This window comes from Gopherus evgoodei, chromosome 10, assembly GCF_007399415.2.
Source record: "Gopherus evgoodei ecotype Sinaloan lineage chromosome 10, rGopEvg1_v1.p, whole genome shotgun sequence".
Classification (NCBI taxonomy): Eukaryota; Metazoa; Chordata; order Testudines; family Testudinidae; genus Gopherus; species Gopherus evgoodei.
This window is the reverse complement of record NC_044331.1, coordinates 35,236,894-35,260,302: the sequence shown is the minus strand read 5'-3', so window position 1 is coordinate 35,260,302 and position 23,409 is coordinate 35,236,894. Positions and strand designations below refer to the sequence as shown.

At 44.3% G+C, this 23,409-nt stretch overlaps 1 protein-coding gene across 1 annotated transcript in view; it reads left to right on the top strand.

Moving 5' to 3' along the window:
* Positions 1 to 16,897: 16,897 nt before the first annotated feature.
* CIB2 (calcium and integrin binding family member 2) overlaps positions 16,898 to 23,409 on the top strand; it is a 111,232-nt gene continuing 104,720 nt past the window's right edge. Inside the window, exon 1 of the mRNA XM_030578135.1 lies at positions 16,898 to 17,275. Coding sequence (XP_030433995.1) covers positions 17,225 to 17,275 — 51 coding nt within the window. The 5' untranslated portion in view covers positions 16,898 to 17,224. The remainder of the gene's footprint in view (positions 17,276 to 23,409) is intronic.

Sequence of the window (23,409 nt, the reverse complement as noted above, 5' to 3'; positions counted from 1 at the left end):
TTTTAACTACTGGATTCTGGGAAACTCTCACGGGAGAGTGCATCAGCAACTTTGTTAGAAGCTCCTGTGATGTGTTGAATTTTAAAATCAAAATCTTGGAGAGCTAAACTCCAACGAAGAAGTTTTTTGTTGTTCCCCTTGGCAGTATGAAGCCACTTTAGTGCAGCATGGTCAGTTTGTAGTTGGAACCGCCGTCCCCAAACATATGGGCGTAGCTTTTCCAGGGCGTACACAATGGCATAGCATTCCTTTTCACTGACTGACCAGTGACTTTCCCTCTCAGACAGTTTCTTGCTGAGAAACACGACAGGATGGAAGTTGTGATCTGTTGCTTCCTGCATGAGCACTGCTCCTATACCACGCTCAGATGCATCTGTGGTTACTAGGAATGGTTTGTCAAAATCCGGGGCCCTGAGTACAGGGTCAGACATGAGCGTTGCCTTAAGCTGGGTAAAGGCTTTTTGACACTCATTAGTCCACTTAACGGCATTTGGCTGGGTCTTTTTGGTTAGGTTGGTCAATGGGGCAGCGATTTGGCTGTAGTGTGGTACAAATCGCCTGTAGTATCCGGCCAAGCCTAAGAAGGATTGGACCTGTTTCTTTGACCTTGGGACAGGCCACTTTTGGATAGCATCCACCTTGGCCTGTAGGGGGTTTATGGTTCCTCGACCCACCTGGTGCCCCAGGTAAGTCACTCTGTTTTGGCCTATTTGACACTTTTTGGCCTTAACAGTTAGTCCTGTCTGCCTGATGCGCTCAAAGACCTTTTCCAGGTGAAGTAGGTGTTCGGGCCAGGAGTCTGAAAAAATGGCCACATCATCGAGGTAGGCAACTGCAAATTCTCCCAGTCCAGCTAGTAGACCGTCTACCAGCCTCTGGAAGGTGGCGGGTGCATTTCGAAGGCCGAAAGGAAGGACATTGAATTCATACACCCCCGTATGGGTGACGAATGCTGACCTCTCCTTGGCAGGTTCATCTAGCGGTACTTGCCAGTACCCCTTGGTTAAGTCTATGGTAGAGATGAACTGGGCACGTCCCAACTTTTCCAATAGCTCATCAGTACATGGCATTGGATAGTTGTCCGGACGAGTTACAGCATTTAGCTTACGGTAGTCCACGCAAAAGCGTATTTCCCCATCTGGTTTGGGTACCAGAACCACTGGAGATGCCCAGGCACTGGTAGATGGGCGGATTATACCCATCTGTAGCATGTTCTGGATCTCCCGTTCTATAGCAGCTTGGGCATGAGGAGACACCCGGTAGGGTGGGGTTCTGATTGGGTGAGCATTACCTGTATCAATGGAGTGGTATGCCCGTTCAGTCCGTCCTGGGGTGGCTGAGAACAATGGGGCGAAGCTAGTGCACAGTTCCTTGATTTGTTGCCGCTGCAGACGTTCCAGGGTGGTTGAGAGGTTCACCTCTTCCACGCCACCGTCTTTTTTTCCGTCGTAGTAGACACCGTCAGGCCACTCAGCATCATCTCCCTGGACTGTAAACTGACAAACCTGTAAGTCTCTGGAATAGAAAGGCTTGAGAGAATTAACATGGTACACTTTAGGCTTTAGTGAGGAATTGGGAAATGCTATGAGGTAGTTCACAGCTCCCAGGCGCTCTTGGACCGTGAATGGCCCTTCCCATGATGCTTCCATCTTATGGGCCTGTTGCGCCTTCAAGACCATAACCTGGTCTCCTACCTTGAAGGAACGTTCTCTGGCATGTCTGTCATACCAGGCCTTTTGCTCTTGAGCATCCTTTAGGTTCTCTCTAGCAAGGGCTAAAGAGTGTCGGAGGGTGCTTTGTAGGTTGCTTACAAAGTCCAGAATGTTAGTTCCTGGAGAAGGCGTAAACCCCTCCCATTGCTGCTTCACCAACTGTAATGGCCCCTTAACCTCGTGACCATACACAAGTTCAAATGGTGAAAACCCTAAACTGGGATGTGGTACAGCCCTGTAGGCAAACAGCAACTGCTGCAACACTAGGTCCCAATTATTGGAGAATTCGTTGATGAATTTTCGTATCATGGCCCCCAAAGTTCCATTGAACCTTTCCACCAGGCCATTGGTTTGATGGTGGTACGGGGTGGCAACCAAGTGATTCACCCCATGAGTTTCCCACAGTTTTTCCATGGTCCCTGCCAGGAAATTAGACCCTGAATCTGTAAGGATGTCGGAGGGCCTACCTACCCTGGCAAAGATGTCTGTTAGGGCCAGGCACACAGTGTTAGCCCTGGTGTTGCCTAGAGCTACTGCTTCTGGCCATCGGGTAGCAAAGTCCACTAAAGTCAGTACGTACTGTTTTCCTCTGGGCGTCTTTTTTGGAAAAGGGCCCAGAATATCCACAGCTACTCGCTGAAAGGGGACCTCAATTATGGGGAGTGGCTGGAGAGGGGCCTTGACCTGATCTTGAGGCTTACCCACTCTTTGGCATACCTCACAAGACCGGACATACTTGGCAACATCCTTGCCCATCCCCTCCCAGTGGAAGGACTTCCCCAACCGGTCCTTGGTTCAGTTCACCCCAGCATGGCCACTGGGATGATCATGGGCTAAGCTTAAGAGCTTCTCCCGGTACTTAGTTGGAACCACCAACTGTTTTTGCGGCTGCCATTCCTCCCGGTGTCCACCAGAAAGAATTTCCTTGTATAAAAGTCCTTGGTCTATAACAAACCGGGATCGATTAGAAGAGCTGAGAGGCGGTGGGGTGCTCCGTGCCGCCGCCCACGCTTTCTGAAGGCTGTCATCTGCTTCCTGCTCAGCCTGGAACTGTTCCCTTGAGGCTGGGGTCACCAGTTCTTCCTCAGACTGTGGACTTGGGCTTGGTCCCTCTGGAAGCGATGTAGGTGATGGGGTTGTTTCCGTTGCTGGTGAACCGCTCTCCGCTGGTGCACCTGAGGGTATTTCAGGCTCTGGCTGAGCCTTTTGGGTATGGCTGTCGTGTGCTTCTGCCAGTTCTGGCTCGCTGGCGCCCTCTGGCGTTGAGTTTGAAGATGTGGTTGCACTTGCTGGTGCTGGTTGCTGTTCCAGTTCCGGGCCTGGGACTGGAGATGCTGTGGCTGTTTCAGTGGTAGGCATGGAATCCGGGTCCACTACCTCTGTCTGGGTCTCTGGTAACACAGACGGGGCCTCTGTGGACGGCTCAGGAACAGGAATGGGTCTGGAAGCTTGCCTGGTTTGGCTACGGGTAACCATTCCCACTCTCTTGGCCCGCCTCACCTGGTTGGCCAAGTCTTCCCCCAGTAGCATGGGGATAGGATAATTGTCATAGACTGCAAAAGTCCACATTCCTGACCAGCCTTTGTACTGGACAGGCAGTTGAGCTGTAGGCAAGTCTACAGCTTGTGACATGAAGGGGTAAATTGTAACTTTGGCCTTTGGGTTGATGAATTTGGGGTCAACGAAGGATTGGTGGATAGCTGACACTTGTGCCCCCGTGTCTCTCCACGCAGTAACCTTCTTTCCGCCCACTCTCAAATTTTCCCTTCGCTCCAAGGGTATTTGAGAGGCATCTGGGCCTGGGGATCTTTGGGGTGATGGTGGTGTAATGAATTGCACTCGCATGGTGTTCTTGGGACAGTTGGCCTTGATATGTCCCAGTTCATTACACTTAAAGCATCTTCCATCTGATGGGTCACTGGGCCGAGGTGAGTTACTGGAGACTGGTGAGGTTGAAGAGTAGGGTATCTGTGGCTTTACTTGGGTGGTATGTAGGGTCTTTGGCTGTCCTCGGTTGTAGGGTTTATGGTCTGTGTGCCCCCTGGGGTAATCGTTCCCCTTGACAGTAGCTTTTTTGCTTTCTGCCAGTTCCATCCATTTGGCTCCAATCTCCCCCGCCTCAGCGATAGTTTTGGGATTTCTATCTTGTATGTACCGTGTGATGTCTTCAGGAACACCATCCAAGAACTGCTCCATTTGTATGAGGAGGTTCACTTCTTCCAAGGTTTGAATGTTGTTTCCTGTTAACCAGGCCTCATAGTTTTTTGCAATGTAGTAGGCGTGTTTGGGAAATGACACCTCTGGTTTCCACTTTTGGGTTCTGAAGCGCCGACGGGCATGATCTGGGGTTATCCCCATCCTGTATCTGGCCTTGGTTTGAAAAAGTTTATAGTCATTCATTTGCGGCTTGGGCATTTCAGCTGCCACCTCTGCTAAAGGTCCACTGAGGTGTGGCCTTAATTCTACCATGTACTGGTCTTCGGGGATGCTGTACCCAAGACAGGCTCTTTCAAAATTTTCCAGGAAGGCCTCGGTGTCATCACCTGCCTTGTAGGTGGGAAATTTCCTGTGCTGTGGAGTAATAATTGGCGCCGGGTTGTTAGGGTTGGCTGGCACATGCAGCCCAGCTTTTGCCAACTCCAGTTCATGTTTTCTCTGTTTTTCCTTCTCTTCATTCTCTTTTTGTTGTTTTTCCATTTCTTTTTGTTGTTTTTCCATTTCTCGGCGGTGGGCCACCTCTTCTTCTTTTAGTTTTCTTTTGTGTGCTGCCTCTTGGGCTGCCTGTTCTCTTTGGAAGGCTGCCAGTTTGAGGCTTTCTTCCTTTTCTTTTATCTCCATCTCTTTTTGTTTTATTTCTAGTTCCTGTTTGTGTTTTTCCATCTCTCGCCTGTGTTCAGCTTCTTTGAACTGGTCTTCGGCCTCCATTTTTGTCCTGGTAGACATGGTTCCTGTTTTCTTGTGTTGGGGTGCCCTCCGGTGTTTCTCTTTTGAACTGCAGGCTCTGTTCCCTCCTGGAGTCTGCCTAGCAACAGTACTTTTTTTCCCTTTCTCTCTCTAGCTAATGTTCAATGAAGGGAAACCAGAAAAACCACTTTATTTGCATGCATATAAGTGCTGGTACTTGCCACCTTATGGGAGGGTTTTGCATGACAAAAGACCCTTAACAGTTTGGTAATGGCTTCTCGCTTAACATGCAAACCACAAACTGCTAGAGAGCAGAAAAAAAAATTCTCTCTGGTTCCCTTTTAAAACCAAACTGTTTCTCTCTGCTAAAAAGCCCCTAGCAGAGAAAAGAAAAATATAATATTCCTACTGGCTTCTGGATTGTATCTTTCCCACAACGCTGCACACCATATCATAACCTTATTCCCAGATTTTGGACCTTAGCGTCCAAAATATGGGGGTTAGCATGAAAACCTCCAAGCTTAGTCACCAGCTTGGACCTGGTACCTGCTGCCACCACCCAAAAAATTAGAGTGTTTTGGGGCACTCTGGTCCCCCTGAAAAACCTTCCCTGGGGACCCCAAGACCCAAATCCCTTGAGTCTCACAACAAAGGGAAATAATCCTTTTCCCCTTCCCCCCTCCAGGTGCTCCTGGAGAGATACACAGACACAAGCTCTGTGAAACTACACCGAGACTCCCCCCTCTCTGTTCCCGATCCTGGAAACAGAAAGTACTTTCCTATTCCCCCCAGAGGGAATGCAAAATCAGGCTAGCAATCCAACACACAGCTCTCCCCTGATTTCTTCCTCCCACCAATTCCCTGGTGAGTACAGACTCAATTTCCCTGAAGTAAAGAAAAACTCCAACAGGTCTTAAAAGAAAGCTTTATATAAAAAGAAAGAAAAATACATACAAATGCGCTCTCTGTATTTAGATGATACAACACAGGGTCAATTGCTTAAAAGAATATTGAATAAACAGCCTTATTCAAAAAGAATACAAATCAAAGCACTTCAGCACTTATATTCATGCAAATACCAAAGAAAAGAAACCATAGAACTTACTATCTGATCTCTTTGTCCTTACACTTAGAAACAGAAGACTAGAAAATAGAACTACTTCTCCAAAGCTCAGAGGAAAACAGGCAGACAGACAAAAGACCTCTTACACAAACTTCCCTCCACCCAAAGTTGAAAAAATCCGGTTTCCTGATTGGTTTTCTGGTCAGGTGTTTCAGGTGAAAGAGACATTAACCCTTAGCTATCTGTTTATGACAGGGGTTGTGTAGTAATTTTTGTTATCAGAAGGGAATCATAGTGCAATGAAGCTTGAGAACCCTTGCTTTATAGTATGAGAAGTGTAATTTTGTTCTTAAATCCAGTAATCATTACCAGACTGTACTGTATATATTTCAGGGCTTCTAGGTGCCCTGTAAATTGTGCTAGTGGACAGTGATTCGATGGACAGTATCCCTAACTGAAATGTAATGTTTCATGTTATCACCCCAATGCCATGTGTCTATCTAAGAATATCAAACTTGTCTGTGATCTGTTTATCCTGTGGTAAAGTAGGGACAGGATAAATATACAAAAAGTCTCTCTAAATCAAAACTGTTCTTTCGCAGGGCCACCCAACAGAATTTGTCAGCAGGATGAAACCTTGCATGGAAGAGATAATTCTGCAAGGAAGAGAAGGATGGGAGAGAAATTCATGGAATAGTGGGTCTAATGGCCCTATATCCTATTGTACCTCAGGTTCTGATGTTTCCGCATTTAACAACATAGCTTAGATGCACCTGGATTTGACTTTGCCTGCTCCTCTGACACTTCTACTGATTTCTGTTGCCAGGGGAGAGAGAACAAGACTATCCAATCACGGTATCTGATGGTATCTCTTACCATGAAAAGGAAGCCCTATTTTTCTTTTATATGTTTGTCAGGGGAAATTGCATGATAAAACTAAGCTTGTGAGAAAACTGAGAATACATCAGCATAATTGAAGACAGAAAAGTTGTAACCTACACATTTATGTTAATATAGTGTAATGGAAGGGACCAGGTTTTACTGTGCATGTGGTTTTAAGGAGTTAAAGCTGAAGGGTGCATTTTCACTAAGAACAAAGATGTGATCTTACCTTGAATTAGCTAACACGTGGCAAAATCTCACTGAAGACAAGGCGGTTTGTTTAGACAAATTAGTAGTAGATCAAGTTATAAAGACTATGAGGGAGCCTATGGTTGACCTGCTTACTTGTGTGGAAACTACAAACTGTCTTGTCCTCGCTAGGATTTTACCACGTTAGCTAGTTCAATTTAAAAAACATTTTTTCCCCTAGTGAAGACAAGGCCTTAGACTGTGAAAAATAACCTTAAGTTTTACCACTAGCCAGGGGTGCATGCTGCAATATGTAATTAACTCAAATTGTGAATTGCTATGCCTTTTCAAAAGGTGTAGCAAAAGGCACTGCTTAGTGTGTTCCCTCCAGTACGCACAAACCAGTGCACCCCAGCATGGCATTGTCTTATAAGAGATACAGGCTGTTAAAAGACCTACTATAATTAACACATCATACTCTACTCTGAGTGAGACTGAACAGCATCCAGGTTTGCCAGAGTTTGTTGAATTTGCAAATCCTAACAGATCCTAACTTTTGCAACTGTCATCAGAATTTGTTAGTATTAATAAATAGTTTGGATGAATAATTTTCAAATTCTAGGTTATTTGTAACTGCTTGCTTAAATTATTTTACTATTATTTATTAATTATATTGTGGTAGCGTCTAGGAGCGCTGATCATGGTGTGGGACTCCGTTGTGGTAGGCACTGTACAATCAAAGAACATTAATTACTTGCTGTTAACTTTAGTTATCTGCTATTCACGGTATATGTGTAGACAAGTAGTATATTTTCTGCTCTCTGAATAAATGAGTGAAACTTTTAAAACAGATGACTAATGCTCTCTGCTCTGCAGTATAAATGTTTGTAAGTTGATTATTCTATGTACCATTCTTTTCAGTTATGTTTGCTGATGGCACTTTCCAAGTTTGATTGTGGTTGATAAACTTTACCTTGCTAGATAGTTTAAAGACAATTTACTTGGCAAATATTTTAAAGATACTAAACTGGAAAAAGTGTGTAATGAAAGACATGTATTGATAACACTATACAGCTTCAGCCTTATGTACATAAGTATGTTGATTTCATGTAGTATCTCATTACAAATAGAGATAAATGTTGCATAATAGTCCAAATGACCAGTTAAAGCCCTCTTAGGTACATACAAACAGAGGGAGTGATAAGAAGTTTGTACCTTATGCCAAAGTCTGTAAAACCTACCCAGTTAATGTAGCAAGATAACTATGCAATGATGAAACAGGTGGCAGTGTTATAGAATAGGATACTTGAGAAGAGATGGCTAATACAATAGGACTTCACCGCTTCTGCAGTTTGTGAGTTCTTTTGTTTAAATAATTATCTACATATTTATCATTATTATTATTATTTATTAATTATTATTGCATACATGAAGAGACTCTTCAGACTGTGGAAAGAAGCCCCAGAGATACAATTTCTCTAGCTTTCATGAATTAACCCCAGGACACATTTCATTTGAAGGCAGAGAATTATTGGAACATCCTTCACCTAAGGACCAAATTCAGGCCTGCTTTATGTGGGGCAACTGCACTGAAGTCAATAGAATTGCACCCCTTTTGCCAGCTGTGTTCTTGATTCAATAACCACATTCTTTGCACCCTTAGAAGACAAGTTCATACCCCTTTTTCTAAATCAGTGCACTGGGAACATCAGGGGTTCTAGAAAGTCAAGATATGTTTCTAAAATTTACTGAAATTCTTTTAGGCCCTGCCTCAGTGAGTCCAGTGGCATTGACTTAGTTCTTGTTGACCTGGCAAGTTACTACACAGAAGCCAGGGTGTGAATCTAGAGCACACCAACTTGCTGCACAGTAATCACCCATGTGTACACTGCTATACCTCACTGAAACGTCTCATTTATTAGACTGAGATAAGCTCAAACAAAGCATACGTCTAGACTGGCTTCTCAAACAAAGCAATCTAGAGTGAGAAATTTGATTAGCAGGTCTCCTTAAACTTCCTGCAAAAATACAGAGAGTTAGCCCATTTCCTTAGAGCCTGCCATCCCCTTAGAAGCCCTTTGTTACAGTGCACTGTAAACCAAGGGATTCAGGTGTTCTCTATCAAGTTTCTTTGGGTTTGCAGGGAATTCTGGGGCCTAGCTTCTCCTGGAGTCCTTTTATCCCAGCTAATATTTTACTTTATTATGGAAACTGGAATGGGAGTGCATGACCTCCAAAGGGTCTGTGTCACCTGACATATACACAAGCATTAAGTGCTGCACAGTAGCAGATAGGAATATGCCTGTTGTGTAGAATAGAAAGCTGCTCTGTATATGTAATCCACTGGTCAGTACGTGTTACCCTTCCCCCTCTCTGAATAACTAACAGGGGATATGCTACCTAAACCACACTGACCAGTGAACTTCATACTTCCTCATGTCTGAGGAAGTGTTTCCCAAGCACCTGAGGTCCAGAGCAGTTCAAATACTGGGCAAGCTCCCACTTACGTGCCTGCTGCTATCTTGTCTGATGCATCAGGGATTCAACCAGTGACTTCTGGAGCTAAAAGGATGAATTGCTACAGCTTGAGCTAAAGAGCTACCACTAAGGGGAACCTGTCTATGGCAAAAAAGCCCTGTGTGACCTTTTGCTACCTGTTCTGGTGCACTGTATTTGAATGCCTCAGGTAAGTCTCTAAGGTGCCACAAGTACTCCTGTTCTTTTTGTGGATACAGACTGACACGGCTGCTACTCTGAAACCACTGGTCAGTGTGTGTTACATGACACACCCTCTGTGATGCACTGGGCACAGAGGGGGACAAGTAACACACTGACCAGTGGATTATATGCACACTAGTCAGCACAATGGAGAATGAGAATCCATGTTATGGTTTCTTTTGCTAGGATTCTCAAACTTCCATTATAACTTTATGCTGATCTCACTGGAGTCAAAGGCAAGCACTCCCCTTGACCTCAAGGGAAGCAGGATTAGGTCCTTTCTCTCCTTAAACCCACAGACAAATGGAACACCTCACATCTTATTTCCATGTTCTGGCTGCAAAATCCTCAGTAGCCTCCTAGATCATTTATCAGTCATTTGGCTACGTACTAACATTGCCCCTGTACTGGGGAGGAATCGGAACAGTAAATGTCTTCTGTGGTTTCCTTCTGATGATGATAATGTTTACTGTAGCTGCTAATTGTACTAAGCTTGTAAAAACATGAATCAGGAATATAAAGGCAGGTAAGAAGTGAGCAAATGAGGATGCTACTATTTTAACTATAACAATCCTCTCAGCCCAAGTAATCACAAGATTAAAAGACACTGGGTCCAGTCTGTCCCTGGTGTAATTCCAGTTACTTCCTTGTAGTTGCACTGGAGATGGAATTGGCCCTTTAAATCTAGTCTGATTTTCTGCATAGGCAGACAGCTTGAAATACATGTCTTGTTTGAGGATTGCTGTCTAACACAAGCCATTTCAATGCTAGCTACCCTGCTGCCACTGAAATCAATAGCAAACTCCCATCCATTTCAGTGGTACAGGATCTCATGTATTTAGGATAGCTTTAAAATGTTCTTTAGTTTTAAGCATGTGAGTATAGTCCTTCTACAGTCAAGAAGACAATTTATACTAAGTTAAGCATATGCATAAGTATCTACGGGACTGGGACTTTAGTTCCCACCTTAAATGGCCATCTTTGGCTGCTGTACGTATTGACCCAAAGACTGTAGTTATAGCGTATATCTTTGTAACCTCAAAGGAACCCACACAGAAATCTTGAAGTTCTGGTAATTAAGGTTTTAAACTTGCAGTGCAAAAGTAGCACAGTCTGTATGAGAACAAATTGGTGAAAATCAAAATCTGCTCTTCAAAAAGGGCTTGGATTTGCTGGATATAGTGCAGCAAATAACTCAATCAGCTTGGCTACAAATATATATATTTTTCATAATGGCATTCCAATTTGTGTCAATTTGTTCCATTATTAATCATGGAGACATTGTTTTATTTTAAGTGGTAAGCCCCTAATTAGCATAGTCATCATGTCTCAGGTTGCTGTCTTGTTAGATCTTACAGGTTAAGAAGGATCAGGCTATTTAGTATATAAATGGGAACCCAGCAGAGTACTTCAGAAAGTGATAGTGTTGATTCAATGGGTTGCACTCTTCTTGCTGAGCCCTGACCTAGAGCATTCCTGACAATTGTTTGTCCAACCTGTTTTTAAAAACTTCCAAAGGTGAAGATTCCACAGCCTCCCTTGGAGGCCTGTTCCAGAGTTTAACTACCCTTCTGGTTACAACATTTTTCCTGTTATCTAACCTAAATCTCCCTTGCTGCAGATTAAGCCCATTACTTCTTGTCCTACTTTCAGTGGACATGGAGAACAATTGATCGTCCTCTTGATAACAGTCTTCAAATATGTTAAGGGCTGTTATAAAGTTCCCCCCTCAGTCTTCTTCTCTCAAAACTAAACATACTGTTTTTTTAACCTTTCCTCGTTGGTCATGTTTTTTAGATCTTTAATCATTTTTGTTGCTCTTTTCTGGACTTTCTCCAATTTGTCCACACCTTTCCTGAAATGTGGTGCCCAGAACTGGACACCATATTCCAGCTGAGAAAAGTGGAAGACTTACTTCTTGTGTCTTTCTTACAACACTCCTGCTATTACATTCCAGAATTATGTTCACTTTTTTTGCAACAGTGTTACACTGACTCTCATTTAGCTTGTGATCCGCTATAACTCTCAGATCCCTTTCCGCAATACTCCTTCTTAGGCAGTCATTTCCCATTTTGAATATGTGCAAATGATCCTTCCTAAGTGGAGTACTTTGCATTTGTCCTTATTGAATTTCTTCCTGTTTACTTCAGACAATTTCTTCAGTTTGTCCAGATCATGGTGAATTTTAATTTTATCCTCCAAAGCTCTTACAACCCCTCCCAGTTTGGTATCATCTGCAAACTTTATAAGTTTACTCTCTATGTCATTATCTAAATCACTGAAGATATTGCACAGAACTAGACCTGGACCAATCCCTGTGGGACCTCATATGCTATTCCAGCTTGGCTATGAACCACTGATAATTACTCTCTGGGAATGGTTTTCCAATCAGTTGTGCATCCACTTTATAGTAGCTCCATCTAAGCTGTATTTCCCTAGTTTGTTTATGAGAAGATCATGGGAGACAGTATCAAAAGCCTTACTAAAGTCAAGATATACATCTATGACTTCCTCCCAACCACAAGGCTTATTGTCCTGTCAGAGAAAGCTATTAAGTTGGTTTGACATGACTGGTTCTTGACAAATCCATGCTGACTGTTATTTATCACCTTATTACCTTCTAAAAGTGTTTGGAAAATGATTGCTTGATTATTTGCTCCATTATCTCTCCAGGTACTGAAGTTAAGCTGACTGATCTGCAATTCCCCAGGTCTGTCGCATCTTACACGAATTAGCTGCATCACATGGTTGATTTATATTCCCTTTGTGATCCACTATAATCCCCAGATCATTTTCAGCAGTACCACCACCTAGCCATTAATTCCCCATTTTCTAGTTGTACATTTGATTTTTCCTTCCTAAGTGAAGTACTTTGCCCTTGTCTTTATTGAATTTCATCTTGCTGAGTTCAAACCAATTCTCCAATTTCTCAAAGTTGTTTTGAATTCTAATCCTGTCCTCCAAAGCCCTTCCTGGTTAGTGTTATCTGCAGATTTTATGCGCCTACTCTTCACTCCATTATCCAAGTCATTAATGAAAATATTGAATAGTACTAGAGCCAGGACAGGACCACACTAGATCTATCTTCCCTGTTTAACACTGAACCATTGATAACTACTTTTTAAGTATTATCTTTCAATAAGTTGTGCACCCACCTTATAGTAATTTCATCTAGACCACATTTCCATGGTTTGCTTATGAGAATGCCATGTGGGACTGTCAGGTTATAGAAGAGCTCCTGATGGAGCCATATTGGCCTCTTACTATTTGTCCCATCTTTCCTTTGCATCAGGATAGTTTGCAGTTATACCTTTAATATTGTCTTAAGAAACCGCCAGCTCTCCTGAATTCCTTGTTCCCATACATTTTCTTCCCATGGGATCTTACCTGCCACTGAGTTTGTTAGTCTGACTTTTTGAAATCCATTTTCCTTATTCTGCTGCTCTCACTCCTTCCCTTCCTCAGAATCATGAAATTTAACATTTTATGATCACTTCACCCAACTTGTCTTCCACCTTCAGATTTGCTACCAATTCCCCCCTGTTGGTCAGAATCAAATCCAAAATGGCTGTCCTCCTAGTTACTTCCTCTCCTGGATCTCCTTTCACAAACTGTTATAGAAGCTCAGAGTTGGCTATATTGGTTTCTATTTATCCTCAAAATATAATTTTCAACCAGAGCCAGTTTTACAGCTTTTCCAAATATATGTGAGAAATGCCCACTAGTACTAGTTTACAAGCATAATACAGACCTCTGAATGAGACCATGTGGAGAACAGACATTATCATTTGGCAAGTTGCACCTACTAACAAATTCTTCTCAGCCTCCATAAAACACTGTCTGATTAACAGACACTATTCTTGCTAATACTTCAACCAGGATGTTTAGATGTGAGGTTAACAGGTCTACTTGGAGATACTTAGTGCTTTCATCCATAGTTCTCAAAGATCTTTATTAGGTGGGTAAGTATCATTTTCCCCCATAATATAGAAGGGGAAACCTGAGATATGGAGATTCAGATTAAATTAAGACCTAGATTTTCAGAAGTATCCACCAAATTTGAATACCTTAATTTTTGGATGACTAACTTGAGGCAGCTAGAGTCTCTTAGGGCCTGCTTTTCAGAAATGCTGACACCCACATCTTCAGTTTACTGATGTGGGTTAAAGCTGGGCCACCCCAACAATGTATTTTACAATCTTTGTTCTTGCCATTCCTTGTTGATATTGGTGATTTTGGGGGAACAGAAGGAGGACTTGATCTCATTGCACCTTGAAGAAATAAAAATAATTTGCAGTCAGAACAATAAAGGTCAGTTTTGCCATATACCAGGTGCAGCAGGTTCAACCCTCTGATTTTCTAGTGGGTCTTTATCACATGCCAGATCTCAGCAGCACTTAACTCAGCACTTACATTAGGTCAGGGAACAGGTCATGTTATTTTAGCTTCTTCCTTTAATATTTTCAAACAACTTAACTATATATTGTTTGATCATTAGACTGCTATGTTTTCAATATTAACATTCAGATGTCTACCACCATTGTTTGGTTCTCATTAATAACTTTTGGCAAATGCATTGCCATCTGCTAAACTCAAACCATTAACTTGTAAAAATGCTGTACTGTCTTGTACCTTTAGAGCACCGTAATAGACTGATACTGTATTCCAGTAAATCTAGTCTTGCATTCCTACTCATCATGATCTGAACTGTCTGCCTTGGAACATCATATGGTTCAGGAACTCCCAGAGCTTGTTTACTACAGATTTGATACATTTAATTTTAATGCTACTGTTATAGATTGTTTCCCGTTTCCAGTTGCTATATACCAAGGCAAATCTTATTTCCAGCACCCAGCCCAGCTATCAGGCCTGGGTAAATAGGTCTCTACAGGGAGGGGAAGAGCCCTAGGAGGGGTCTGGGTCAGGAACATTGTTAATATTGGACCCATGAAGTCAGGCCTCATGATATGCAATGTGCTGTCACTGCCATCTGTTAAATATAGTTGAGTGAATTTCTGTGCTGGGTAAAGGTGCTGGATTAATAGTCTTGGAAACTGAGGTTTTATATTAACCAGTAAAATAAATGCAGTAAAAGAAGTATCTGTGCAAGCTGCTCCCCACAGCCTAACCTAGGGCTGGGCAAACTATGGCCCGTGGGCCGGATCCAGCCTACCAGTCATTTTAAGCCAGCCCTCGAGCTCCCGCTGGGGAGCAGTATCTGGGGCTTGTCCTGCTCCAGCATTTCAGCTGGAGAGCAGGGTCGGGGGCTGCTCCACACAGCTCCTGGAAGCAGCAGCATGGCCCCCCTCTGGCTCCTGCGTGTAGGGACAGCCAGAAGGCTCCGCTTTGCACACTTCCCCTGCTCTACATGCTGCCCCTGCAACTTCCATTGGCTGGGAACTGCCACCAACGGGAGCTGCAGGGGTGGTGCCTGCAGCTGGGGCAGCATGCATAGCCACCTGGTCGTGGCTCTGCGTAGGCACTGGAAAAGTGACATGCTGCTGCTTCCAGGAGCTACTTGATGTAAGCGCCACCCAGAGACTGCATTCCTGAGCCTCTCCCCACACGCCAACCCTCTGCCCCAATCCTGATCCCCCTCCCACCCTCCAAACCCCTCAATCCCAGCCCAGAGCACCCACCTACTCCCCAAACTCCCTATTCCCAGCCCTATCCCAGCCAAAGCCTTCCCCTCCTTCCCACGCAAACCTCCCACCCACCCTGGAGCCCCCTCCCGTACCCTGAACTCCTAATTTCTGGCCCCACCTCAGAGCCCTCTCCCCCAACTAGGGCCCTCACCCCCTCCAAAACCCCAACCCCAATTTTGTGAGCATTCATGGCACACCATACAATTTCTATTCCCAGATGTGGCCCTTGGGCCAAAAAGTTTGCCCACCCCAGCCTAACCAGTGTATTTCAACCATGATCTGGAGGGAACATCTGCAAGGATGAGAAAAGGGTTCAGTCTCCATAATAAATTCAGTCCTTGGCTTCTGCTATCATTGCCAGTGGTTGTGATGTCTTTTTTCTATGAACGGGTACCCATTAGGGAGTGACCACCGATTTACAGTATTTCACATAAGGCCACCAGACTGAGAAATTCTCTTTGCTAGCCACCAAAGCCTTGATTTTCTCTGTGCTGTGTTTGTACTGAGCCTGACTCAGAGACTGTAGGGGATGCAACATACTTTGCAATGCCGTCCCCTTCCAGAATAGATTAGAGCAGCCCTGACAGGACATTTGGCAGTCAGGAAAGCTATCAGCATAGATGATGTGCTACAGGTCACACCCTGAACCAGGGATAGACTGGGATTTGTACCCTAACTGGGGGGAAAATCTCACTTCAGATACCTTGGTTCCCTTAGTCCCTTGCAGGGCCAGATTTAGGGACAAGTGACCGAGGCAACTGCCTGAGGTGCCAGGCTTTTGGGGCATTGGGGTTGAGGTGCTGTTTTTGTTTTATGACTTTGATGCATGATTTGTGTGCAAATTTATCATCTTATATGACAGGGATAAATCATGCATGCAAATTGTGCATCAAAGTCATGAAATGGGCTACAAATGCAACAAAAGTAAGGTATCCAAAAGTTTAACAAATGGAGAGGGCAACATTTGGTCTAGGGTCAGTCCTGGTGCCTTGTTCTAACTACTAGACATTGCTGCCTGTGTATATACATTATTGTATGCAGTGGGGCTGTAGCTGTGTAGATCCCAGGATGTTAGATGTAATATTTTTCATTGGACCAACGTCTGTTGGTGAGAGAGACATGCTTTCCAGCTTACACTGAGGGCTTCTTCAGGAAGAAACTGTAAAGCGTGTCCCTCTCACCAACAGACGTTGGTCCAATAAAAAATATTGCCTCACCCACATTGTCTCTATGCAGCCTTCCTTCAGTTATTAAGATAGTTCTGAAGCAGGCTGGATTATGGTCTCTTAACAGAGAGTTTGTGTTGGGGGAAGGGAGGAGAGTGGATCCCATTCTGCTGGAGTGGCCAGAGGGGTCATTTTTCAGCGGCAGTCTCAGACAAGCTAATTGTAGTTTGCCCAGAAGCCCATTTCACTTACAGTAAGATGGCCAAGAGGTTTCTTTACCTCCAGTTATTCTTAGCACACTGAGCATATTGCCTGCAGCCCCTCATGTTCCTCATTACACTTTGTTCCTGTATTTCCCTTGACTTTTAGCTGAACCCAGCGCATGGCAGCATTTCCCCGCAATAAAAATCCACACTTGGGTCTTGTCCCTGATGGACTGGAGCGACCCAGCCAGCCTCTCTTGCTGGCCTCCTGCGGAATATAAATGAGTTATCGAGCGACACTTAGTGGTTCAGAGCTACTCTTACAGCGGGAAGTTACAGAGAGGGAGTGCCGCGGAGAGACAGAGACCGGGGCAGCAGAGAGCTGGTTTCCTTCTGACACTGGATGCTCCTCATCAGTTTTCACGCCACACGAGCCCTGTATTGTGCTCGAGGAAAACACAGGGGAAAGGACGATGGCACCATTATTTTTGGGTGACACCTGCCTGGGATTTTAACTTTCTCCTTCCTAGCACATCAAAACCCAGCCTTTGCCAAGGTTCTCAGAAACGACTTCATTGCTTCTTGCTAGCCGGACAGGTGCAGGCAAGTGCAGTTCAATGCGGGCTTGGGGATTTCTTCAGCACGATCACGAAGGGTATATGCTCTAAATGCCTACAGTACTGAGGACTCTTGCAACTTCTTATGTGATGCATTTGCACAAAGGGAGAATTCCTCATTTAAGATGGGTAATAAGCAAACGATATTTACTGATGAACAGCTAGATGCCTATCAGGTAAGATTCCTAATTCTGCATTAAGGAGAAGGGGGGTGATCTGAATTTGCTGCTCTGGTTTTTGATGTATGATCCAACTTAGCTTGTAGGGACATGTTTATCCTTTACTGTCACTCTCCCTCCCTCTTATACCTGTTAATTAGACAATTAGTGGGGGTTTCCACGTGCATAAAAATCTAGTTCCCTATCCCGGTGCAAAAAGAACTCTTCCCCCTCCACCTGGAAGGGGAATCAAATCCCAGACATGAAAAGGCCAGGAAACAGAGATTGAAGTTTGTGACCACAGTGATAAATGGGAGGTTTTAGAGTGATCCTTGCATTGAGCATGTTTTTAAAGAAGAGATTGTGTCAGATACACTTGCACTTCATGTCCCTGATTCCTTCAGTGGCAAGGAAATTTATACTGGTCAGTTTCATGTCTCCTAACAACTATGTACTGCACTCACTGCTCTTTGAAGAGCTAGAGAGGTGTTTCAGTTTTAATCCCTTAGATATGGTTGCCCTAGGTTTGCTCACACTTCTGGGTGGAGATATTCCTTCTCCCCTTGACAGAGAGAGATCTGCATTTTGGGAACAGCACTCTCCAGAAGTGACAGTTTTTTGAATACAGCATGTCACCTCAGTTGCATTTTTCTCTCCCCACTAAAGTCTTTCCCTATCTCCATTCACAACATCTCAGCACACTGCAGAGATGCCTGAAGCAGAGTGGGGAGCTGCCCACACTAACTGGCATCTTGCACAAATCCAAGAGAATAAAAGATAACAGAATGTAAAATAGGAGAAAGCAGAGAAAAAGGGGAGCTGTATAACCATCCTGAGAGGTATAAAGGGCTGGCTGCTCTGTTTTCTTCGACAAAGGGTTTATAACATTGCAACATTCAGCTTCTCTCCTGACCCAGGACCTGATCTAAAGTCAATAGTCTTTTCACTAGCCTCAGTGAGCTTCAGATCAGGCTTTAAAATGGAATGCATAATTTCAGAAACTAGATTCATTTAGAACAACCCCAGATGGGAACATTCTCAGATTTCTTAATATTTAACAAATACTGAAGAAGGCAAATAGCAATGCTCTTCTATACTTTGCTTGTTACTTCTCACCTTAAAACAGCTCTCCCATGATGAAAACAGGATAGTTTCATAATACAATATGAGAATAAATACATTCACACACTGATCCAATATCCTGACTGGATTTCTCCCTTTCATAATGTCACAGACGTGTGCTTTGTCATGTTCATATAGTGATCACAGCAGCATGCAGGGAAGGTCCATTTAACCTCACTTAGTTGCTGATCTCACCCCAACCTGCCATCGGTCATTGCAGTATATTCTGTAGCCTGAGCAAGCTTAACCAAGGCTATGTTTATAGCAATGCTCAACATGCTTCAGAGAGGGAAATCAAAGATCTGTAAAACACCTAATGTCTGTATTCCTACTACCAATAAAAGTGAACACAGAGCAGAGACCCAGCTGCAGTAAAACAAAACAAGACCTGAATGTAATTAACATTAACATCTTGGCACAAGCTGGCAAATGTTAGAGCTGAAATGCCATCCTTAATTCATTACACTTCATCTAGAATTTGCAGCCCATAGCTTTCATAACATCGGGAAATTTATCTCAGACTCTTGCAGTAGCTAGGCACAATGGGTTGAGTTAGCCTATGGAATTCCTCTTCTGCAGGATGTCATAAAATTAATTAAAGTCACTGGATCTTTAAAAGGGCTGGATAATTTTATGACCAGTAATAACATTTGTTTTTATGCATGTTAAGAACAGGCCACTTGAATCTCATGCTTCAGGATATCAGCTAATCACCTCATGGGTCAGGAAGGAATATTACTCATATATACTGTGCAGATAGGTAGGCAAAGTGTTTTGTTGCTTATTTGCCTTCTCTGGAGTATCAGTTATTACACGTTGCTGGGAGCATGAGTGAAGGAGCAGGAGACCCTATCCTGCTTGTCTCATTGAGGGTAGCAGGGCTACCTGCATGAGTAAGGCAAAGAAGATTTAGCCTAAGGATGGAGTTTAAGCCTTTTTCTTTGAATATCCCAACTTGGGTAAAGTAATTGCAGCTTCCAGGTTACTCAAGCAAAAAGCCAAATTCCCTGTGCTGGTTATTCCCATCTGTGGATGAAGGACTTCTATGATACCCACCTCAGAGCTTCCTTTCCATTCTTCTCTGAGGGCAGATTCAGGGGATCAGTGTTTGGATCCTGTAGATCTGTATGGAATTTGAGAGAACCACCATAGCCCTGGGGCATCCACACAGAGAATTCTTTCCTCCACACTGCATTGTGTTCTCCCACTCTTCATCCTGAACCACAGGAGTCATGTGGAGTGTTCCACAGGGAAGAGGAAGAAGCCGCATAACTCCCTGCATACTCCAGAGTAATTCCATTGAAGCTGAAGATTTACATCAGCATAAGTGGGGCAAAATGTGACCAAGAGTATGCAGTAAGTTATGCTGTTTTTCTGTCATGTACTTGGCAGTGGCCCCATGGCTGCAGTAACTTACATGCTATGCTTTGTAGATTTGGGGAGGTGGAGAATAGGCTGGAGACCTGCTGACCCACCTGCCCCGCTTTCCACCATTGAAATTCTTCAAAGATGTCTCTGTTGTGCTGGAGGAAGGGGAGCATGGAGTACTGGGCCCACAGCTTTTTAAAATATGGACTTCCCATTGTTTGGAAACAGTGGGTGGGAATTTCAAAGGGGCCTAAGAGAGCTAGGATGCCAAATCCATTGAGCCTAGGAGTTCCAGATCTAAATAGAAGAGCCTCGACCATTTGAGCTAAAGGACCAGTTCCTTATAGTATATGGAGTATATAGATTAGCGTACTCTTGATATGCACCTGTGTGCATGTAACTCACAGATGGTCTTTATAAAAGAGAGAACTCACCTCAGCAACTCAGGATTGTGGAATAAAAACATTACTCATTAAATGTTGTAAAAACATTTAAAACGGACCTTGCAGCTTGATCAATTCTTATTTTGCACTTTTGATAATTGGAATTAGGTAGCTTTTTTCCCCTCCTCTATCTATCTAGGCCAGGGGGTAGGCAAGCTATGGCTAGCTGATTTTCATTGGCACTCACACTGCCTGGGTCCTGGCCACCGGTCCGGGGGCCTCTGCATTTTAATTTAATGTTAAATGAAGCTTCTTAAACATTTCAAAAACCTTATTTATTTTGCATACAACAATAGTTCAGTTATATATTATAGACTTATAGAAAGAGACCTTGTAAAAATGTATTACTGGCACATGAAACCTTAAATTTGAGTGAATAAATGAAGACTCGGCACACCACCGCTGAAAGGTTGCCGACCCCTGTGCTAGGCATTTGTACCATACTCATCACAGTGGCATCTGAATGACTCCTTGGCAACGGAGGTATTGCCTTTTTATACATGGTACTTCAATAGTCTATACCATATAGGCTTAAGGAGTTGGTCATTTATCTCTTGCTCTTAGATCCAGAAATTTTGGGTTCAATCATCCAAAAGATGATCCTTGTGTCATTACACTATATAATGTGTTTTAAGGAAAGGTTTTTATAAGTCTGAAGATGAATATTTGACTGAAACTGTAAGAGAGCTACGTAGTGAGACTTGATCATATTTAAACCCTCCCCATCTCTTATTTTAGTGAAAGATGGAGGCAACCATCACAATTCTACAAAGCTACAAATCTCCTATTACCTTCTCCTATCATTTGGCAGCCTTTATTCCCTTAGTGTAGTGCACCAGTTGATAGCTCTTTAAATTATCATAAATTATCAATCATATCATTGAAAAGCTTTGGAAATTTAAAGGAAATGGGCTTTTGCACAGATTGGTTTCCCAGCAGAACTTCATGTCTGTTAACAACTATATACTAATAGGAAAGTGAATCCTGCCAGGGCTTTCTGCTTTCTGCTGCCATTGCCCTATGCTCAGGTTGGTGAAATCATTTTAACTTACAAATGCAAAACAGAAGTAAGGTCTCAAGGAGAAAAGAGTAAACATTAGTCAATAGAAAAGAAACATTTCTCTAACAAAGTATATTTTAAGATTGAGCTTTTAAAAGCTCCTAAGGGGCAGTGAATACTTTATTTCCATTCAAATGAAACCCCTGGTGGCTTTTGAAAATCCCATTCTCTGTGTCTAAGGGCCAGATTTTGTCACCCATACTCACACTGAGTAGTATGTACCTGACATGACTTTGTGGGTGTCCCCATGATTTCATTCATTCATTTGTGGGCAGTTGTCTACACATGCAAACTCTTCCAGAATATGGTAGGGTTTGAATTTAAAGCAGAATAGCTATTCCAGAACACTTCCACTGATAATTTGGAAAAGGGCACTGTTATTCTGGAATAAGAGTGTCCACACATGGAGTTATTCTAGAATAGCTATTCCAGAATAACTCCATGTGTAGAGACACCCTAAAATAAGCACATGAGGAGTCCCAGTGTCTTCACTGGAGTCAGACTACACACACTCACTCACTCTCTCTCTAAAAGGTAAGTATATGTTTAAGTGTTTTCCTGAACTGGAGCCTTAGTCAAGATCATGCTTGTGAAAGCTGCCACATTGACAACCTGGCAATCAAAGTCTTATGTCTATGCACTGAGCATGTCAAGCTCAGGCAACACCATTGTAAGGTTCCTTTCACCATACAGCTAATCTGTGTCAGCCCTCAGTTTGGGGGATCACAGCTACGGTGGGAGGGTGGTTCTGTCTTATGTCATTGGCCTTGAGGCTGACACTTCCAGGTTCCAACTGTGATGTGGGCAGGGGCAAAAGTAATTTTAAGGACTTACCGGAACTCTGGAATCCTTAGGAGGGGCAGACCCTCAACCAGAAGAGGCAGGGCCTTTAAATCCCTGGGTGCTTTAAATCTGGATTTAAAGGGGCTGGGGCTGTGGTAGCAGCAACTGGGAGCCAAGGCCCTTTAAATCACCCTCAGAGCTACCAGCTGCAGAGAGGGCTGGGAGCCCTGTGGGTGATTTAAAGGGCCAGGGGCTTCAGCTGCTGCTACCACAGCAGAGCCCTGGGCACTTTAAATCATCATCGGAGGGGGCCCTGGCCTCTGGTGGAGCTTTAAAGGACCTGGGCCTCTGCTGCACTAGCGGCAGCTGGGAGCCCCTGGCCCTTTAAATCACCACTAGAGCCCTGCCACCGCTATCTCAGGACTCCAGCAGCAGGGCTCGGGTGGCAATTTAAAGGGCCCCAAAGGGTAGCAGCAGTGGGAGCCCAAGCCCTTTAAATTGCTGCTGGGGGAAGCCGATCTTCCCCGGTATGGTGCATCAGCTCTTGTTGGTATGCCATACTGGGGCATACCGGCTTACTTTCACCTCTGAATGTGGGTTCCTGCTTGCTTAGAACTAAGCTGCAACTTCCAACTCATTACACATATGGCAGGGAACAACAGTTAGCTTTTGACAGGGGTGAAAGTAAGGTCGTATGGACCAGTACAGCTTACTGGTAAAAAGTGGCACCAGTACCAGCTCCTCCTGTCTTACTTTAAAGCACTGCCGCGGCATAAGGATCCTGCTTAAAGCACTGTCACAGCAGCACTTTATCATTGCTGCCCCTTTTGCTTCCCCCCCCCCCAGGCTGCCAACGTGCGGGGAGGGGCAAAAAGAGCAGCTGCCCCGGGGCTGGCGATTTAAAAGTGCCTGGGGCTCCAGCCGCTGCTGCGGTAGTGGCAGAGGCGGCCAGAGCCCCAGGCCCTTTAAATCGCCGCTGGAGCCAATAGCGTACCTAGCGGGGTGCAGGGGAAGCAGCCACTTCCCCTCAGCACGTTTCCCAAAAGCAGCACCTGCCGGGCCAGCGCTGAGGGCAGCAAGACCGGAGGAGCCATGGGTGGGGGCGGCAGGCACGGCTGGAGGAGCGATGGGGCTGGCTCCTCAGCCATCGCATTCCACGCTCAGCACAGTCCCAACATCGCCGCAGCCACCATTAGCAGGCCCCAGCCGCGCCGCAGGATCAGGAGGGGCATGGGCTCTGGGAGTGAGTTTGGGTGTGGGAGGGGGCTCAGGGCAGTGAGTTGGGGCACAGCAGGGGGAGTGGGGTGCTGAATCTGGGGGGTACTCACCTCAGGCAGCTCACCACAATTGGCAACCAGCCCTGGCTGCTCCTAGCT